The sequence below is a fragment of the Vigna unguiculata genome, chromosome 6 (genome assembly GCF_004118075.2).
Source record: "Vigna unguiculata cultivar IT97K-499-35 chromosome 6, ASM411807v1, whole genome shotgun sequence".
NCBI lineage: Eukaryota > Viridiplantae > Streptophyta > Magnoliopsida > Fabales > Fabaceae > Vigna > Vigna unguiculata.
The window spans coordinates 25,665,872-25,686,789 of record NC_040284.1 but is presented as its reverse complement, the minus strand read 5'-3'; the positions used below and the strand labels follow the sequence as shown (position 1 = coordinate 25,686,789).

The 20,918-nt window shown below is 29.5% G+C and overlaps 1 protein-coding gene across 1 annotated transcript; it reads right to left on the bottom strand.

The window, feature by feature from the left end:
- Window positions 1–11,844: 11,844 nt before the first annotated feature.
- On the bottom strand, window positions 11,845–19,999 carry LOC114187775 (probable protein phosphatase 2C 42). The gene is made up of 4 exons (XM_028076144.1): window positions 19,443–19,999; window positions 18,697–19,070; window positions 13,352–13,588; window positions 11,845–12,312 (listed from the first exon to the last, which is right to left on the bottom strand). The coding sequence occupies exons 1-4, from the start codon at window positions 19,729–19,731 to the stop codon at window positions 12,100–12,102; spliced, it is 1,113 nt and encodes a 370-aa protein (XP_027931945.1). The 5' UTR covers window positions 19,732–19,999; the 3' UTR covers window positions 11,845–12,099.
- Window positions 20,000–20,918: the final 919 nt, after the last annotated feature.

Here is a 20,918-nt window from a genome sequence, read left to right as displayed (position 1 = left end):
TTTGAAATATTAAAAATAGAAAAAATAAAAAATCACTTAAAAATATAATAAAAAATTATTAAAATTTAGTAATCAAAAAATATTTTTCTTATTTTTTACGTTTGTTGTTTTGCCTGAATGATACTACTTTTAAATGTCAATTAATTGCATTTCTATTTCTTCTCATTTTGCATGTGCTTATTGGAATTACTTAAATTCAATATATTCGTCAAGCAGCTTTTATGTGTTATGTTATGTGGAGAGTTAGGAAAGTGAGAAATGTACAAAAACATGGTAATCCTCTTAGATTTAATGGATTGATATGATAGATAATTATTTTAATGATTAATATATGGACAAGTTTATTATTATTAAAATTCTCAATGGTAATATTGACGTTGGTAAACATTCACAAATTTATATGGTAATTTGAAAACTTTTTCATGTTCATTATATAAAATATAACGTTGTTAGTAATTTTTTTTTAGGAATGTTCTGATATATGTCCAAGTTTTTTTTTTTTTTGAGAAAGTACACATAAACATTTAAGAACTTTTTATTCTTATTAGAGAATTGATGTAGATTTTTCGAAAGTTATATTAAAAATTGATTTTAAAGTTGGTTAGGTTAATCCTAGTATAGTATTGTCTTTTAGGAATTGAGAGATACATGAGAATGTGTTGTATAACTATGACTAGATGTTTAAATAATCACTGACACAAAAGTTATTATTCACATCACTGAATTTATGTTTAACAAGGTAGACAACAAATATATAAAATGTATGGAAATTTTTTATAAATAAATGATTAATATTGACATAGGACAAATGTAATACATTTGCTAAATATACGTCAGACGAAATTTTTTTTACTTTTAAATTTTGAGAAAGCTAATTTTATAAAGGGTTAAATATATTTTTGGTCTTTAACTTTCGGTGAAAATTGAATTCGGTCTCTATTCGAAACTTTGGTCTAATTTAGTGCTCCAATTTTAAAAATGTTTGGATTCAGTCCTTTTAACTAATTTTTTTAAAGTTTATTTAACACTTCATGAGAGTATTTGAGTTGTTTACCCTGCTTAACATATTTCGGCTTCAATGTTAGCTAAGAAACGGTCTTCAAATACGTTTGAAACATCAAATAAATTTAACAAAATTTTGTTAAAAGAGCTCAATCCAAACATTTGTAAAATTGGAGGACTTAATTGGGTCAAAGTTTCTGAGAGGGACTAATTCTAATTTTCACTGAAAGCAGGGGCGGACCTATGTGGTGACAGGGGGAGCCGTGGCTCCCCCAATTTTTTTTTAATTTTTTTATATATATTTATATATTTTTTAAATTATATTTATATATTATTTATATTAAGTTTATATTATGAAAAATTATAATAAAAGATAAAATAAAAAAATTTAATGGAGACATTGATTTATAAAAGAAATTAAGATTTTTTTTTTTCTCGCTATAAGATCTTTTCACCATGTAAATTATGATGAAAGTATGTGAAGAGAAATAAATACAAAGAGATAGATTGGGAAATACAGATTGGAAAACACATAAATTGAGATTGAAGTATACATTATTGCATGATCTCTCGGATCAAGGGTATTTTATTATGATTTATGTATGTTAAATTTATGATTCTTTTTAGAATGTTTATCCCAAATTAAGTTTATCCCAAATTAATAAAACCCTAATTATAATTTTAGGGATTCTTTTATGAAATTGGTATGAACCCTAATTATAATTTTCCCCATATTATTATAATCCTTAATTGTGAAATTTAGGAATTTTGTGTTTTTTGCTGCCTATGGTAATTTTTTTTTTAAGTTTTGAATTCATACGATGTTGCTTATTTAATTAAAGTGGTATGAGTTTTGTTATGTTTTGCATTGTGATAATTGTGATTTGTGAATATAAATTTTATTTTTTTCAGACAGGCGAGAGATGATAAATTTATTTTAGAAAGGTTATGATAAAAAGTAAAAAGATTGATTCTTTTTTTAAAGAGGTAGGTTTGTGATAAAGATGAAAAAATGCATTTACGTTCATTAAACTTGAGAAATTTCATGAGACCTAGAATTAAGACAATAAAAAACAAATATCTAAAGTTCTTAAAGTTATAATATAATGAATTTAAAAATTCATTACAAAGCGAAAAAAACGACCTCAAATTTGACAATACCACAAAATCAAATTGATAAGGTACGAAGGGCTTTTGTAAAATGGTATTCATGATTTGATATCATGAAATAATAGCATGATATAATAGTGAATGATACTAATATTTTTTTTTAATTCTACTATTATGTGTGCTTATTTTAAACAGAGGAAATGAAGAGAAAAGATGAAAAACTTTTTTTCTAACTAAAAAAATTATATATAACAAGTCTATTTGATTCCCTTATATTTTTTGTCCAAGTTTCATTACTGATTGAAAGTTAAAGGACCAAAATAATATTTAACTTTTTTTAATAAAAGGTTAAAATAAAAACAATAAGAGATTATCACATTAGTCCGTCCATTCGCATATAAAACATTTTTCAAACGTCTCAAAAGCTCTACTCAACTTCTTTTCAAGTTGACATATTATTTTAACATTATCTATGTAAATTATGACTTTTACTTATTATTTTATTTCACCAAAATTAACCACAAGATTATTAAATATTTGCAAAATCATTTTTACCGTATATATCGCTTCCAATAAAAAAAAATCTCTAGTTTATTATTAAAAACATAAATGATGTCATTTAATTGGTAATAGAAGATATGTTGTGTATCATCTCAAAGTGTGAAACATGGCTGAACAAAACATAATGGCCGAATCCGCGGCTAAATCTAATGCTTTTGTTCCAACCAGTCAAAATTAATATCTAATTAACCATTTTTCAATGTAATTTATATAGTTCTATTCTATTGTGGAAAAACTAGCTACATAGGGATCACTTTCCTCCTCTTCATTGATCATGTTCTCTGCAAGTGGAATACCATTTTGCATAAGTTTTTTAATGCTAAATTTAGTTTCTCTGTTTATAAAATTCGCAATATCCTTTTTCAATGTTTTTCTCTAATTTTAGTTTCTTGATTTCTAATAATAGATAGTTTTGGTCTTTAAATTTCTGTTTACTCAATTTTTTTTATCCTAAATTTTTAATCTGTAACTTTATTCAGTTTTTGGTTTAAAAATATATTAAATCATTGTCAAATTTATTGAATAATTTACTTAAATTGGTAATTTTTTCGACGATATTGAATTTCATTAATTCAGTCAATTATTTATATTAAATAAGTTAAATATAACACTTGTTTTATAATTTTAAAAGGTTATTATTTAATATTTTATGGTCAATGTTGATTATATGATTGTAAAATACAAGTTTTTAATTTATCTAAAAACATTTTACTATGTTAATTGTGATATTCTATTGATTTGATAAAATTACTCGTAGGATTGATATAATTGATACTCATATTCATATAATTTATTATCTTTTGATATTAACTATTTGATTGGTATTCTTAATGAATTACATATTCTATATATAATTAAAAAGACTTTTTTTATCAATAAAATTATAAAAAATTTATTTTTCATTATGTCATTCTGTATTCTTTCTTTATTCTTTTTCATTATTATTTACTTTATCTTATAACACAAAGAATCGTAATACTACATAATACTACATGTTCTTAACACTTTTTCTTTACAGCGTTTATTATTCTGGCAGAATTCGATCGAATTAGTTTTCTACGGTGTTTAACTGTGGTGTAAAATAGATGGTACACATAACTTAAACCAGTAAAATGGCTTAAAAACTGGTTTAAATTGATAATAATAATAATAAAAGACGATAACAAAATTGATAAATTTCAATTTTAATTTTTTCATAAATTTACTCTACCTAAAAATATAATAGTTCTGTATTCTTTACAAATAATCAATACAGGTGAATGGTATTAAAAGTTCAATTTATATGACACACACAAATTTTATCCAAACTTTTGTATATTTATTTAAATGTTAAGAATCTATTTTAATTTAACTTTTAGCATCATAAAATTATAATATTATATATTTTTATTATTAAAATCATTTTTTTATTACCTGTTCAATATTATTGCTAAATCATTAATGTCGAATGAGTATGTTTAATTTTAAGAAATTGAAATTTCCAAACTCTGTATTCTATTCTATGAAATGTTAGTTAGTGAATGCACATGTGAATAATTAATGCAAATGACTTAAGTTCATCAATGTGTGTGGAGTGTCACTGTGTCTAATACCCTCTTATATCTGTTTCAATTTTTTCTTTACAATATTACTCGCTCTATTATAAGTTTCTTATATTCAAATTATACAAAATGGATGGAGATCCAAATGGATAAATTACATAATAGAACTTTATTAAAGTCTAGATTAAATTATTAGACATAACTTTTACTACTTTAATATAATATCACAAGTATATTTTTTTCCTAATTAAGATTTGAACTTACTGTATATCTCATTATCGGAATCTCTTCTATTCACATTTAATATAAAATAAAGTTTATTTCCATTTATATATTATCACTATAATAAAATATTTTATTAACAAAACATTTTAGTAACAAAAAATGTTAATCATTATAATGATCAATTTAGATACTAATTTATAAAATAAAAAATTATTGGTTATTAAAATAGTTACTATTATAAATAAAAAATTATAATTGGCCACTAAATTATCACTAATATAGACTAATTTAGAAATCAATTCTTTTGGCAGCAAAAACATTGGTAACTAATGTTTAGTGACCAATTTCCTTTGTTATTGGTAGCTAAAACCTTGATAGCTAAATTTTAGAAACTAATTTAATGATTAATTATATTTTTTATTTATAATAGTGACAATTTTAGTAACCAATAATTTTTTATTTTGTAGATTGGTATTTAAATTGGTCACTGTAATAACTAATAACTTTTGATTACTAAAATTGATGGTTAATAAAATATTTTCTTGTAGTTGTAGTGTATGTATTGATTTTAAAAATTGTTAATGCAATTTTAACTAAGTTACTTATTGTACTATCTTTATATTCTTTGAAATTTTTAAATATGTAATGACACAGAAAAAAGAATATAACTGAAATAATAATATTATTTTGAAATTTTAAGAAATAACATATAAGAAGAAATAAAATTTCCTTAAAAAATATCCGTATTTTATAAGGACACGAGAGTATAAAGTTACAAATGTTCTTCATTAGTTAAAATTAAAACAAAATTAGATTATAAACAATCGTAAAAAAGTATTTAAAATTGAAAACTAGTTAATCTCGGCTGAAAGATGCCATGTGCAATTATTTCCTGATATTATCTGCTTTAGTAAAAATTAAGAGAGTAAATTAGTTCTTATTAATATAGTAATATTTTAACATTACAATGTTTAAGATAAATGTGTATTTTATGCAAATGAAATGTATAATATGTAAATACTTTTAAACCCAGAAGTTATATTTTAGATAAGATAAACAATTTATATACTGATATAAGCTTATTTTAAAAAACAAAGATGAAGGGTAATAACAAAAGAGATAAGAGATTAAAAAAAATCCTAGTAACTCTCATTAAAGAAAAAAAAAAACTCTTAAAAATGCTCCTTCTTGAATAAATTTCTTAACAATGTTCTTATTTAAGAAAATTAATTTTGTTTGAGAGAGATGATTGACAAAAAATTCAGAAATTGATATATATATATATATATATATATATATATATATATATATATATATATATATATATATATATATTTAAACTAACTCAAGTACAGAACATTAACTCATCCCCTACTCCCTCAAATAAACTTATAGTAGGGAAAATGCAGATATTCTGTGAGATTATTTTACTATTTTGAAATTTTGGCTAAGTTTAATTCACAAAATCGAAGTGTAATGTGAAATTTATACTTCTTTCATACATATTTTGTTGTATTACTCATCATAGGACTAGATCATTCCTCTAGTTTGCAGTTAAGATAACCATTACAAATCTTGAAAATGACAACAGTTAAGTAACTTTCAGAGTAAGGTGCACTATCAGGTTCTGTGTGTGAAAAGGAAAAAGATTTTTTGGTTGATGATAAGGGTAAAATAGTTATAAAAAAATTAAACTTTATTATTTATAAATAAAAAGTGAAAGGTGTGGTACAGGGTAACCAGTAAAAATTTGTTATGTCAAAGTATTACTGTGTGTAAAGCAGTACTTGTTGACATGAGAAGGAAATTTTCAAACTTATGAGAAGATTTCGAAAACCAGAATCCAATCTTAATGGTTAGACCAAACAGCAACCAATGGAAAATAAATCATTTAATTTTCCAAATATTTTTGTTAGAAATGGAGTTTAAGCATAACTTAATCCTACAAAATCAATTTGTAAGATGAAGTTTGCACTTTAATTATATATTATGAAATTGTCTTTATCTCTAGTCAATGTGAAATTTTGAACGCATCCCTTTTCCGGTACCCAGTGAAGTGAGTTTTCCTTTCACTGTATATATTAAAGCCCGACCAGGAATGAAAATATGATGAAAACCAAGATGAATCTTGAATATATCATTGCTAAATATTGGACAAAAGATTGAGGAATAATCCAGACATAGATATTTCTTTTGGCTAAATCATCTTAATATATAGGAATATCCTGTATCCAGAATCAGCAACCTTGAATATGTGAAAGCTATAAGACCTTGGGAAGTTCCAACCAATGCCATTAAAAGTCATTCAGAAACAAACTTTACCATCTCATCATTCTTTTGGCTCCTCTTTCACCACTATCAAACTTTACGTTATACAAATCTGTTCCTAATTATGCTTCCGTGCTTCACTAATTTAATTACACCAGTTTAAAAACTACGTTTTGTACCATGTTCTTTAAGCAACTATTTTTCCATCCAAAATATCATAAACTAAACCTTATTACCACACGGATTAATTGTTCTTACAATTTCCCAGTCAACTAGCCACAGTGCCTGGAACAGCAAAAATATAGCAATTTGTCTCCCATTATTTAATCACGAAGCGGAAATTTTGCCTTTAATGATTGAACAATTGAACATAAAAACCGATAAATTGCATTACTTAAAGATCATAACAATAATTTCATTTTTGGTGGCCTTGCCAAGTGGTAGAACGAATTTAGTGGCAACTCCACTCATTTTCATCGCAATCTATAGTGCTTCCTCTCGGACCAATCTACCTCTTTCCAACACTACTGTCACAACAATCGCCTCTACCTATAAATTCCCACATTTTGCAGCATAATCGTCGTACTCTTCAAACATTTAGCATATATAACTTGGTACTCACTTAGTACTACTAACTGTCTAAAACATCTTATGTGTATCATGTTTCCATGTTCTAAATTTAGTTTACTCTTGTTAATTATACTAGGTTCTGATAACTCACGGTTATATATATAACTAGGTTAATTTTTTCTTTAAACTTCAATAAAACTATGTAACTTTGTTACTTGTGCATGAAAATATAGCTAACATAGCTTGTACAACTTCATCATTAACTTAATTTTGATGGCTTTTACAGAGGTTTAAGTTTGGGAAATTGTGAAGCATGAGGACCTTATCAGTTGCACTCTTGTTAGGGTTCATTATGATGGTGAGCATGCTGCATGGTGGTGCAGTGAAGGAGGAAGATGAGCAAAGAACAAACGGAAAACGTTATCTACTGAGTGAAACTGGTCTTGGTCGAAAGGGCATGCCCATGAAGGGTTCTGCAAGTGCAAATGATAACAAAGCCAATGATAGTGATAACATAAATGAGAGTTATGAGAACAATGGGAATGGTTCAGGACCAGTCCTTAACAGCCACCACTATTTCCATATTCGCACTCCACCCATTCATGGCTAGTTCTTGTAAGTGGTTCATGAATATATATGTGCATGGTGATGGTGTTGCATGTACTCATGAACATAAGGTTAAATAAAAGTGCAACTAGCCTGTGTTTATGTGTGTATTTCTTATCATGCATGAATTATTAGCATGCATCCCTGGTTACTAGGGCAAGAAGACTAGGGCAGTTCTTTCGTTTTATCTTTTAACTTCTTTATTTGGTATAGGATTGGTTTAGAAAGTCTGAACGAAGTAACTAAATACCTACCTTCCACTTCTGAAATCAAGAACCAAGAAACTGCTAGGTTTGTGGAGAATGTTTTATTCAAGAGATATAACACTAATGAAACCTAAGTCTAATCACATAAGGCATTGACACTACTCTCAATCCAAAACCTTAAAACAATATATTTATGAGTCTTTATGTTTATATAGTGTTTTACTTTCTCATTTCTAGTCGATCTCAGACTTAGATTTACATTTAAATTTCTAACAGACTCACACTTGTCCAAAACATTAAGGCAATGGGGTTAGACTTAAGTGATTAATTAAGAACTACTATCTAATCTCATTTAATTTCTACATCTCATATATATTTAAGTTTTTTTCAAATTAACAAAAAACTAATAATTTAATTACATATTTGTAAAAGACAATCTGGACATAATCTCTTAATTATGTATCCAGGTCTGTTTAGTGAACTATAACTTAAGGCAAATTAATATCATAAAATTGAGTTAGTTTGAATATTGAAGTTTAAGTCAAAACGAGAGTAACTCGGTTTTTTTGGGATTAGGTATTTGAAATTGTTCCCAAACTCAACAAATCTTTATCTCATAATCACTTAATTTTTATCCCATCTCCATTCAATTTCGTCTTAATTTAGTGTCAGTGATTTATTTTTTTTTGCAAACCTACCCTAATTAAGCTTCACAGACTTAATTTTTTTTATTAAGAGATCACGTTTACAATATATCAAAACTACTAGAACTGAACGTCATTAAATGTGGAACGATCTGGGTTATAATATTTTTATGTCGTCCTTCTATGTATTTGCATTGAGTAAATAATAAAAAATTATTATTATTAAAGTGTAAGCAAAAAATCAATTATAATGAGACCTGATTTCGTAAGAGGAATATTTGTTTTTATAATTGTTAATCTTATAATTATACATACTATGATGTGAAGCAAATTAAACACCTGATTATTCTTCTTCTATCTTGATCTGTGTTAAAATTCAGTTCCTTGGATTTTGTGGCAGGAGGGGTTTAAAGCCATGTTGTATCTCTTAAAATTTCAAGCAAAATTATGGCATGAAATCAATACTTGAATGTTTATTAACTATTTCTTACTCAACGTGATTTTCCAATTAATTTAATTACTAATAATGTGAATAAATAACAATTAGGAATCTAAATTGTCCTCGATTAAGTTTTGGATATAGAAGTTCCTTACATACAAACTGTGATACATAAGTGGTTAGTTCAAATAGGGTACACATTTTGATTCTTCCATAAAGATCTCAAACTCAGTATTGTGTTTGAAACACTAAATTTCACCAAAGAGAAATAGAGTCATAATGCTACATATAAGCATTGATCCAGAGACACTTACAAATTTTACTTGCAAATGTAAGGATAATTTATTCATCCTAATCATAACCAAGGAAGTTTTTTAGATATACTGGTACAGAAAATTAATCTGCAATTTACTTATAATACATGTATTATTGAATTACTAGAGTGATTCACATGAACCAAAACATAGAACTAACAAAGTGTTCTACAGATTATGAATTAAATTTGAAACCTGACTAAAATTATTATAATTTTTTTTTTTGAATAATTTAACCAGATACAACTCAATCCAAAACTTTGATTTTCCGCTAACAAAGAAGTTAATATGACAAGAACTAAGAATTGTGAAAGAGCATTAACAACAGTTCTTTGATGTTGATAATGTATATATTCTCTTACTTACAGTACCTACAACTGAAGCAATGTCATTCGTAACAAAAAAAATCTTCATGATAAGCCAGAAGCGAATATGCCTTCTATGTTTGCTTTCAATATATATGTTGAGATAGATCAAATTATAATGATATCTTTTTTGTTAAATGGTATACCATTTAATATATTTTTATTTAATTACATTTTTTAAAAATTCGTCTTCAGATTACAAATTTATTCCACATAAATTGTATTTACAAGAAAAAAATATTATTCTAAAAGAATCAATATCGTATTTATACAAATCAAAATTAACATAATATGTCTATTTTAAAATATGTGATTAATCAACATAAATAATCATAAAAGAAATTATAATTTAACAATTAAATAAAAAATATTTTTATATAAAATTATTAATTGTATACTTTTCTATATTGGTATAATACGTTTATATATATATATATATATATATATATATATATATATATATATATATATATAATTAAATTAAATAAAAAAAAAACGGATTGGATGACAAATAGAATAACTTTTAGGTTGTTTGAATATAGAAAAGAAAAATAAGAAACATTGAATTATCTTTCAATTTTTTGTGATAAAGAAAATAGAATTTGACATTGAAATCTTCACAATACAATAAAATAAATGAAAAAGTCAAGGTATGTTGTGTCTTTTCACACCCGATAGAAAGTTTGCATAGGTAAGACATACAATATCTCGTACTTTTTTTTACCTTTACTGAAATCAAATAAATGAGAAATTCAAAATTGTGTTCTCTTTCTGTCCCTACTTTTGTTCTTTATTTAACTAGTGTTTTAAGGATGCATTTCAAGAAACAAAAAGGATATTTTTATTGAAAATAATGTGAAAGCTGTTTCTAGAAAAAACTGCAAAACAAATTTCTATGCATTCCAATAAAAACATTTCCCTTTTAAGTTTGATGTTTTTTTTTTTTTAATTTTCAACCATATACGAGAGAAAAGGATTCAATGGTAGTTTAAGTCCATTAAGTATGGTCATGTGATGCATGAAAATGTTTGTCTAAAATTTTAAAATGGTTCATAATCACATTTTAAGTTATACATTATCTTTGATTGTGATAACATTAGGAATCAAATGTAAGTTAGAAAGCTTTACATCAAGTAAAACAAAAAAGTTAAGTGACATATAACAAAAAAAGAAACTTACATTAAATCTTAAAGTTTTATATTGAAGATAGTATCAAATAATTTATATAAACAACTTACACCTTATTGGTAATAAATTTCCCCAATCTATTCTAGTAAAAGGTTTTTCAATAGTAACATCAAAATCATTGATTTATCTTAGTGTCTTCCTTAGACACGTGGTGTTGAGACCTAATTCGTTAATAGAAGTTACTTGAGAAAAAGAAGATGCGACAAGTATATCTCATTAAATAGAATATGCTAGAGATTATGTTAGATCTCTTATATAAAGAAGTCATACCTCATTGGTGATAAACTTCCCCAACTAGTAAAAGAAATTTCCAAAACAATTGTGAACGAGAATATACAAAAGAAAAGGACTCAAACATTGAATTTTAAAGTTTTATAACAGAGTTAATAACAAAATTCTTATATAGACAACTCGTCCATCTAGATAATAAACCTCCCTAATCTACTCCACTAAAAAAATTCCTACCCTGACAAGCCTTTATTTGACGCGGACACTAACCCAACGCATGCAGGGTTATAAACCTCACTTATAGTTAGATAGTTTATAACTTTTAACAAAACCGCTTAATGTTGAAAAAACATAACTCAATTCAATCATAATTCATAAACCTAATTACACTAGGATGCCTCAATATACATGGAAGCTCCGATATAACTTTTGATCAAATATATGAATTCATTCAATCACCATGCTGACTGAGGATTATCGACGAACTCATACAACCTTGCTCGCCCACGAATTTTACACCAAGATTAGATCAAGCAAGCACAAGCAATAACAGCATTACGTAAATCTAGACAAGGGATTTGGCGAATTGCTAATCAAAAGTTACTTTCTGATTTCTTTCCCCTTTTTTTTTTCTTTTGGTTTTGATGGACAAATTTCTAAAAAGTGTTACAAGTTGGAGCATGAATAAGTTGTCTGGGTATGAGTGAGCATACGTAGGAGCAGTATGAATGGTATATTCTAGCAACGTGCCAAATGAGTATTTTTGTGGCATTGGCAGAGTTGGGAGAACACCCGTATAAGAGAAGCGTACGTGTTTACAATCATAATAGTGTCAGTGATCGAGCGCACTTCGAACTGTGAGTGGCGAATTTAGAACTGCGCCTCTGGATATAAGGTCGTGGTTTAAGAATAAAACAATAACAGTTATATCGTCGTGAAAATGGCGACGAACCTTCTTGTCAATCTTATAAAGGTCTGAATATCGCATTTCACGTTTTCTTGCCGCTTCTTGCAGGGCAGCCTTGATAAGTCTCTTCGCACTACCCTGCATTTATTCAAACAATTTATAAGCACTGATGGAGAATGCCATGACAGTTTAAAATATAAAATCAACCACCACCGGCCAATAAAATTATCCCCTCAATTTCTCCTTTTCTGAAATATGAAGTGCAGATCCATATCACAAAATTGCATTTCTAGAACTTAATGCTACAGAACTACATTTACCCTTCAGTACTGGCAAGACAGGTCTCGAGTTTCGCAACTCGTTGACAAAGCTAAAAAAAGCTAAAAGCATAGTTTGACTATGTCAATCAATTATTTTATTGGTACTCCTCTAGATAATCCATCCACTGTTTTTCTGGATCATCAATCCTTTTAATGATCAAAAGTAATCCAACTTATTTTTTCATATTTAACAGATCTTCTCATAAATTTCTATTTTGTTTTAGTTTTCATTTTCCAAGTCTGTGAGAGCATGTATTAAGGGCAATCCAAGGATTATTAATCACAAAAATGGCATCAACAGGAATCAATTCCTTGACAACTTAGTTAAGGCTCCAGACTGCTAAAATTTATGTTAACCAAGATTGGTCTACAATTTGATTGGTTTAACCACAAGTATAACAATTATTCTATTGGGGCCCACGACAGGGAAAAGAAAAAGTAAACAAAGAGGATAAGGAAAGAGAAAATATTTCAAAACTAGAGAATATATCAATTGAATATTGTCCTGTAAAAAAAGGTTTTAATGGTTCAAAATGGATTAATAGACTTTTTATCCATATTATATAATCCAATCAAAAATTTATTTGATCGTAAGCCTTAGTGGCCACACATCACAGCTCAAAGAATAGCAAAGGAGTACCGATTAAGTAATTAAATGTATTTGATTAAAATAACAAAAGATACAGTGACAGTGCATGTGTGCTCTATTTCCAGAGATTATTTTTGACATGCGAATTATATGTTTAACAAAGTCCCCGCATTCTGTAGTCGTATTAGATGACGGAAAGACTATATGAACCAAGTGATGTACACAACTACGTACTACAAGAAAATCACAAGGAACAAGAGAATCTTACCGCACGTGGACTGCTGTGAACAATATCCACTGCTTGATCATTACTCAGGTGCTCCCATAAACCATCTGACGCAAATATAAGGAAGGAATCATTTGGTTGGATTGGATGAGAAATAACAGTTGGATTAGCAGACAAGAAAGGCATGTTCATTGGTTCGGGGAGTCTGAATTTCGCATTAATGGGTTCCCGGTTAAACTGCGCATGTTTCATATATACGTCACCTATAGATCTAGAAACCTGCACCAAATAACATGGAAGTATGTATGGCCATTAATACAAGAGTGGAAAGTAACACTGAAAAATAAGTTAACGGTTGCGGTAGTTATCTGGAAAAACACGAACCATTAATATCATAAAATTGAATAAAGGAATGCAGCAGAATATTGAATTAGAAAACCATATCTACAGTTTGTGAATACCGGCATTCCTTTTTCTCATACGATAACAATGCAAAAGGTTCTTTTCACAGAAAGCTAAGTTAACCAACAAAAACACTCAACATATATACTATCTCCATTACTTTTTAAATGTCTTTTAAGGATATACAATACCTAAGAAATGCAATATATTTTTTCGTTTTTTATAATACAAGTTTTCATTTATTATTTAATGATCAATGAGTAAATTAATTTAAAAACAGGTGGCAAGGATATAGTTGACAAAAAAATATTTCGTTAACTTCAACATTGAAAAAAAAAATAATAAGAACCAAAGTCTATTAAAAATTTTACCCTTACAAGAAATAAGAACCAAAGTCTTTTTCATCTATAATAATTATGAGATAATAATAATTTATTTTAATGAAATAATTGTCTCATACATTTCTTTAATTAGGGATAACCAACCCCTTCATGCAAAACATTGGAGACAACATTGTTTCCATAAAAAACATCCGGCCCATTAGCCAAACTTCCCTCCCTTTTCTGAAACACATACTTTCTTATTCCTCGGTCCTCATACCATCTTTCCTTATTCTCAATGTGCCCACTAATTCTATTTTTTTGGGTTGCTTTGCAATCTTTTCCCCAGAAGACCCTGAAAGAATGATTAGAAAATAAACTAGACCTAACAATGCTACACTTGTATATGTCAAGGTTATCAAATCCATATTCAAATAATGAATCGCAAAGCTATTTTTACGGACAATGCATCGTAATTTCGAATAGTAAGACTTAGGTACAGTAAAAAAATTACTTTAAGTATATCATATAGATGATGTACCAAGATTATCAAATACAGATTCGAAACACTAATCGCTCTGCTATTTTTTGAATCGTGAATCATAATTTTGAGCAGTAAGATTCAGGTACAATAAAAAACTTACTTTAAAGTAAACAATTTAAAGTCTACTAGTATGTAATTAAAAAAATTAACCAGAAATAGATAAAACAACATAAGAAAAAGTCATACGAAAAAAGAAAAAGCTATTAGTAGTAAAGTTTGAGAATTTTTTATTTTAGACAAAATGGAAACGAAACGATTAAGTAGTTAAATAGAGTACCTAAGTGAGTGATAAATAAAGGTGGAATAATCAAATTATAGTAATCAATGGCAGTTAGCGGTACGGAGTGGCCTTCTCTAAAACCGCTGTAGCAGGATAGCAGTAGCAGAATGACTGCTATTTTGATCCTAAAGTAGATTTATATTGCATTGTGTATTTAATATATGCTTAAAAATAAAGAAAAACGCCTTAAATTAAAATCATATTCTAATAACTTTAATGACCAAGTTGTCCAAAGCCAGAAGCTGCAAAACCATGTCCAAAATAGGAAAACAGCAAGAAAAGGTTAGGTTGGTAGCACCAACGGAAGCGTCACTGGAAACCTCATTGGAAACACTGCTTGAAATAGAGAGGCAGAATGCAGAAAGATGAGAGGGGAGTTCAGAGGCAGAATGTAAGATGCAAAGACTGATTTGCGAAAGAGGGGAGTGAAAATTGTGGGTTATAGGTTAACAGAGAAAGTTACCCTTATACTTTATTTGTTTCTGGGATTGTATTGTTTTAGCCGAAGAAAAGGCGCAGATACACGCAAATCATACATGTTTGTATTCGATGATTAGCTAAAAAATAAACACTGAACACGAATTTGAGACAGTGGGTGTGGGGTTTCTTTCACATCCGCGGTCGTGAGAAGCAACTAGCTGAAAGCCAGCTGGAGAGATGATTTACATTTTTACTTTTATTTTTATTCTTCTACCCCAAATGTTTTCCACAGCAAGATATGTTACTTTTTATAATCTAGGATAATAGATTATGATTCGTAATATAATTATGTTATATAATATAATAAATATTAAAAAATCATAAATCCATAACTATATATGATAATAATGATACTAAAAATAATAATAATCATAAATCATAAAATAAAAATAATTATAAGAAGAATAAAACCAAAGAAATTAAGAATAATAAAAATAAATCATAAAATAATATTAATAAAATTATAACTTAATATTTAATTAAAATAAATTTATAACAATAGAGATAATTCAGTCATTTTATAAATATATTATTTTATAATCTTTTTAAAAAATTTATTATCTCGCATTTTCACTTCATTTTCCTTTCCTTTACCCTCTCTTCTCCTCAATCCAAAGATTCATTCTTTCCGCTCTCATACCCTTTCTTTCCCTTTTCCCTCCTTCATTTCTATTCTTCAATCCCACCACAACCTTAATGAGAAAAAAAAATAGTCCCTTAGGTCAAAACATAAATCATTCCATAGACCTGTGTAAAACTGCATGACCTGTCGCAATTATGGCCGCGCAACGCAGCTTGACAGCCTCGACCCCAATGATGATGCGACACAACCTTCTAGTCCAGAGGGGTGCCACTCCGCTTTGCACCAGAGCGATAGCAGCGCAAACGAACGCTATAGACTACTATGAATCAGGATAAGTTTAAAAGTATTTTGACAAATTCCTTCTTAAGTTCACTTGCTAATTATTTTCAAAGTGAATTGATGAAAAGCAAAAAAACAAAATTGAATTGTATTATTGATTTAAAATTACATAGATTCATTCTTGTCCTGTATGATACAAAGCCACTAAAATTCATCTTGTGATGCAAATCAATAGATAGTCAAAATGCATCGGATTGTAAGATTCGGATAACTATGGTATATGTGCACAACATCACATTGTACGCATGTCTAGTTATATAACCCAGTAAAACCATAGTTGCATGGAGATCCTACAGTCTAGTTCCAAATGGTAGAAGCAATGATTGAGTTCAGTAATGCAGGGTTAAAGCATGGTGATAATCAAGATAAATTAGCCCCACAATATAAATATAAAACACAAATGAAGCAACTTGCCTCAAATGTCTCATGGTTGGCAAGAGACAACTAAAATATAAGTAACATAGGCACCATGAGCAGAATAGATTTATGCACCTAGGTTAATTTGCAAACAAGTGTATCCTTAGTCATAAGAATAAAGCCCTATTTAGATAAATTTATCCATAAAAACTTAAAAAAGAAGAAAACAAAAAGGTACACTGAATTGAATCAACTTATGCACCTCAGCTTCTGTAAATGTTAAGTGAACGAGTTAATTTTAGCTTATGGGAGAAGTTCAATACATTTTTACATTCATATTTCCGATCTACGAATGCTTATAAGAAGGTTCATCCAAACAAGACTTAAAAATAGGAACAACAAGAAATGTTCTTCTTGGGTTTTTTTATACCCTAATAATCTACCACATCAGCATTAGTTCTTGGTGTATGTTAGGCTCTGTAGTGAATATAATTTCAATAAGCTGCCCCATTGTTTTGTTTCTTATCAATCAATTTTCATGTCATTCAAATCAATATTGCAAGCTCTCACTTTCTGAACTTTTAACAATGATGTTAATGACACTAAACCTACAATGCATAGACATTTCAAGGAGCCACATGTGAATCAGACTTTATAAAATACATGTACGCAGGGTATATATTGTTGTGTTTCTTAATAGTAGCAGTATCATAACCGTGTACGTAATCAGAGAACCAAGTGAACAATTTTGCCTGATATATGTGACATATAGCACTAGCTAGGCATTACCATTCAAAAGTTCTCTTGTTATTGCATTTTTCCTATAGCCACTTGGAGCTACACCATTCATTATTCAACTAGTTTCAAGGAATTTGGTATAACTATGGAAGAAAAACTTTATGCTATTCTGGTAGTCATTATGCTTGTATTGCATTTACTGGACTGATCGTATCTTTAAACACTCTTCTCAGACCTCACATCTCATGGCAGGATTTATTTACCGGCCTACTCTTGTTTAGCAATTGGAGCAGTTAGCTTGCCGACAGATAATCAGATATACAAAGAGTATAGCAAGTTTTATTGTCTTGATCTCCTTGATTGTCTTTTATACGTTTCTAGCTTGTTCGTTGCTTTATGAGGATATTCTATTCAACTCTTTCCTTCATAACGTTTCTTTCTACCCCAATCATCTTTTATAGGGGCAAAAAGATATTTCCACTTTCAGGTGGAACAAAAACAGTTTATACTCGATGGGATTGTTTAATGAATTTAATTAGAAAGCATTAACAGCGCTAAAGTTTTATACTGGATTAAATAGCTAGTATGGTAAGATTGTCGAATTTTTTAATAATCACTTTAAACGTCATTTCTAGAGTGGTTTCTGATTGACTGATAGTGTAAAATTTTAAATGAAAATATATGAAAATTAAACTTTTGTTTAATTAAATGTCAAAACACTGCACCTAGCTGCAGTAACTATACTTCCCAAGTCTGTCTCTGCTTCATTTCAAGGAGATGTATGCCACGACGTCTTGGCAAGTTAATATGATTAAACTTGGGTGAATGTGGGAATCACAGTAAAAAGAATAGTCTTATGATTCTTTTATGCATCAATTACAAAATTAATGGATCGGAATGAAAATTCTCCTTTAATTAGGCAATTTGGAGGAATTTCTGCCAACAATGTAAGATAAAGGATGGGAACAAAAATTGGACTAGGAATGTGCCACAAATATATATATATATATATATATATATATATTATAATAATAATATAAGGTAAAGATAAATTAGAAAACTCCCTGTACACGAACAACTCAACTATACCCTGAGGCTCTGGCTTTACTTATTATTTTGAGTCCGTTAGCATATATTATTTTCATAAACTATAGATTAAATGCAGCATGTATTATTCTGTTAACATATATTATTCCTACCTCTTCTCTTTAGAGGCCTAAGGAGAAAGATTTAGTCATCAAAACCCAATACCCAAATTCCTTTTTCAGAGGACTTCAACCAGAAAACTCAATAGAGAATTTCCACAACTAATATTTGGCATGTAGCAGGGTTTCCAGAAATTACCTGAATTATGCCCTTGACTCTCCACACTCCATGTTTAAGGACAACAATCTGGGGGTCATCCGGGTGCAATTCCTTAAGCTCCTGCCTAACAGCCTCAATATTCGCGTTGTGCTCCGTGGACAGCTGCATTGCAGCCATCCCACCAGTGTTGCCAACTCTCCTACCCAACACAGCACGGGAATCTCCAAGACTCGCCACAAACAGCGTCTGCCGACAAATAACTCCAACCAAACAACACGTTCCAGTGGTTGCAATTTGCGGCCGGGAGCTCCACAACTCTGAAACAAGCGCCGTGAATCCCTCCTCGGTCCGCCGGAACGCCTGTTGAATGGCCTCAGATGTCACAACACTATTATGTGACTCGGCCAATATCGCTGCAGCACAAACACCACTTCTAAGACAACAACAACATACAAATGGCTCCTAAAGAACCTAAACACACAACAATCATCAACTTTCCACATAGACACGTAACAATATTAAAAAAAAAGAAAAAAAAAAAAAGAGGGAGGCCGATAGAGACACATAACTCCAACATAAAACAAGAACCAGCACACACCTTTCAACTGTTCGTGACTCTTGTGAAGACCGAAAAGCACAACTACTTTTAAAAGCAAAGATAAATTCACGAAAAGCGGAAATCACTAAAAACAGTTCAAACTCACGATCGATAATTGAAGTGAAACTATATAAGAAAAGAGCGACAGAGAGAGAGAGAGAGGAGGAGGAGTGATTGAATCGCTAACCTTGGAGATTACGGAACAAGTTATCACAAACATAACGCGAACAATCGGGGCCGCCGTGGCCGTCATAGACTCCGACGAAGGTGCCGAAGGGCCCGGACTCGATCTGGCTCTGGTCCTCGAGGACCTGGTTGGCCTGGACGACGGCCATGGAGAAATCGCCGGCGGCGAACCTTCCGATGTCGCGGAACCAGAGGAGGCCGTCCTTGCATTCTCTTCCGGCATTGGCGTCGTCACCGAGCCCGAACGGTTTCCAACAGCGCGCGATAAGACTCATCAATGCCTGGAGCATCCCACATCTCTCAGAAACCCTAACCCTAGGCCCCCAACACCCGAACCTTTCCCACTGGGGGCGCCGTGCTCCGAATCTGAAGAAGGAGAGAGGAAAAGAGAAGGGTGTGGAAGGGGAAAAAAGAAAGCGTGCGCAGGATAAGCAGGGGCGCAGGTTAACGTGAAAGAAAGCGTGTGTTCGGTGGTAGAGGAACAGGAATGGGCTGGTTCCTTCTCTTGTTGGGTGAGGATGGTGTGGGGAAGCCCTTCTTGTTGCGTGCTTTTCTTTTCAATGTCTTTTTTATTTACATTTTCTTTTTCCACTTTCCTCTTCCATTTACAATAATTCTTTCATCATTTTTCTTTACTTTTCTCACTCATCATCTTCTCTCTTTAATCATCTTCCACAAGTAAGCTAATATGGTGATATATTATTAATTACCTTTCTACAAAAATTTATATTATTACTTACAAAACAAAATACTAACTTAATGTATTTTTACTTGTAATGTCAATAGCCTTTTTTTTCTTGTCATCATCTTTATTGTTTCTTATCACTTAGTCTCACAAGAACTATAATAATGAGGATACCATTTTCTACACCTCTTATCCTGTTATCATTGTCACATAACTCACAATAAATGGTTGATGTAATCTCCTATTGAAATTAATTGCTATACTTTCATCGTGTCACTTTCCTTATCTATCCAAAAACAGAATGAGTATCTTTACTTCTTACCTTTTAACCGTAACCGTGGAAGAAAGTATAATAACAATTCTCTACAATTATTAAATTCGTTTTCCAGCATATTCAAGTTTATCCTTTCAAAAACTTATGTTGTGTCAAATTAAAACAAGGCACGGGTTTTCTTAGTTTCGAGAAGTTATGTTCTTCTCTTAAGTTAAAAACATTCAAATTTTACTACTAATAGTGACATGATAATTTAATTAGATATTGGTAAAACTCAAATTCTAGTTTTCAATGACATCATTTATTTTGAAATTGTTCGAAGTCACTTATGCTTAATTGTTGAGATTTTAAATAGGTATATCATGATTGTGTAAATAATTACCATCCTCAGTTATACTATTTATACATGTATAGACCCTAAATTCTCTTAATTTGTAGTGTGTATTCAATTCATTCGTTTATCTCTCCCATAATGGTTGTTCAGAATAGTTCTTTGTTTATGTCTCATCTCTTTTGAT

Coding starts and splice junctions, on each gene's coding strand:
- LOC114187775 (XM_028076144.1), bottom strand. CDS start 19,731: ATGCTCCAGGCATTGATGAGTCTTATCGCGCGCTGTTGGAAACCGTTC. Junction 13,589..18,696: donor GAGTCAAGGGCATAATTCAG/GTAATTTCTGGA, acceptor TATTTGGTGCAG/GTTTCTAGATCTATAGGTGA. Junction 12,313..13,351: donor TTCACAGCAGTCCACGTGCG/GTAAGATTCTCT, acceptor GAATAAATGCAG/GGTAGTGCGAAGAGACTTAT.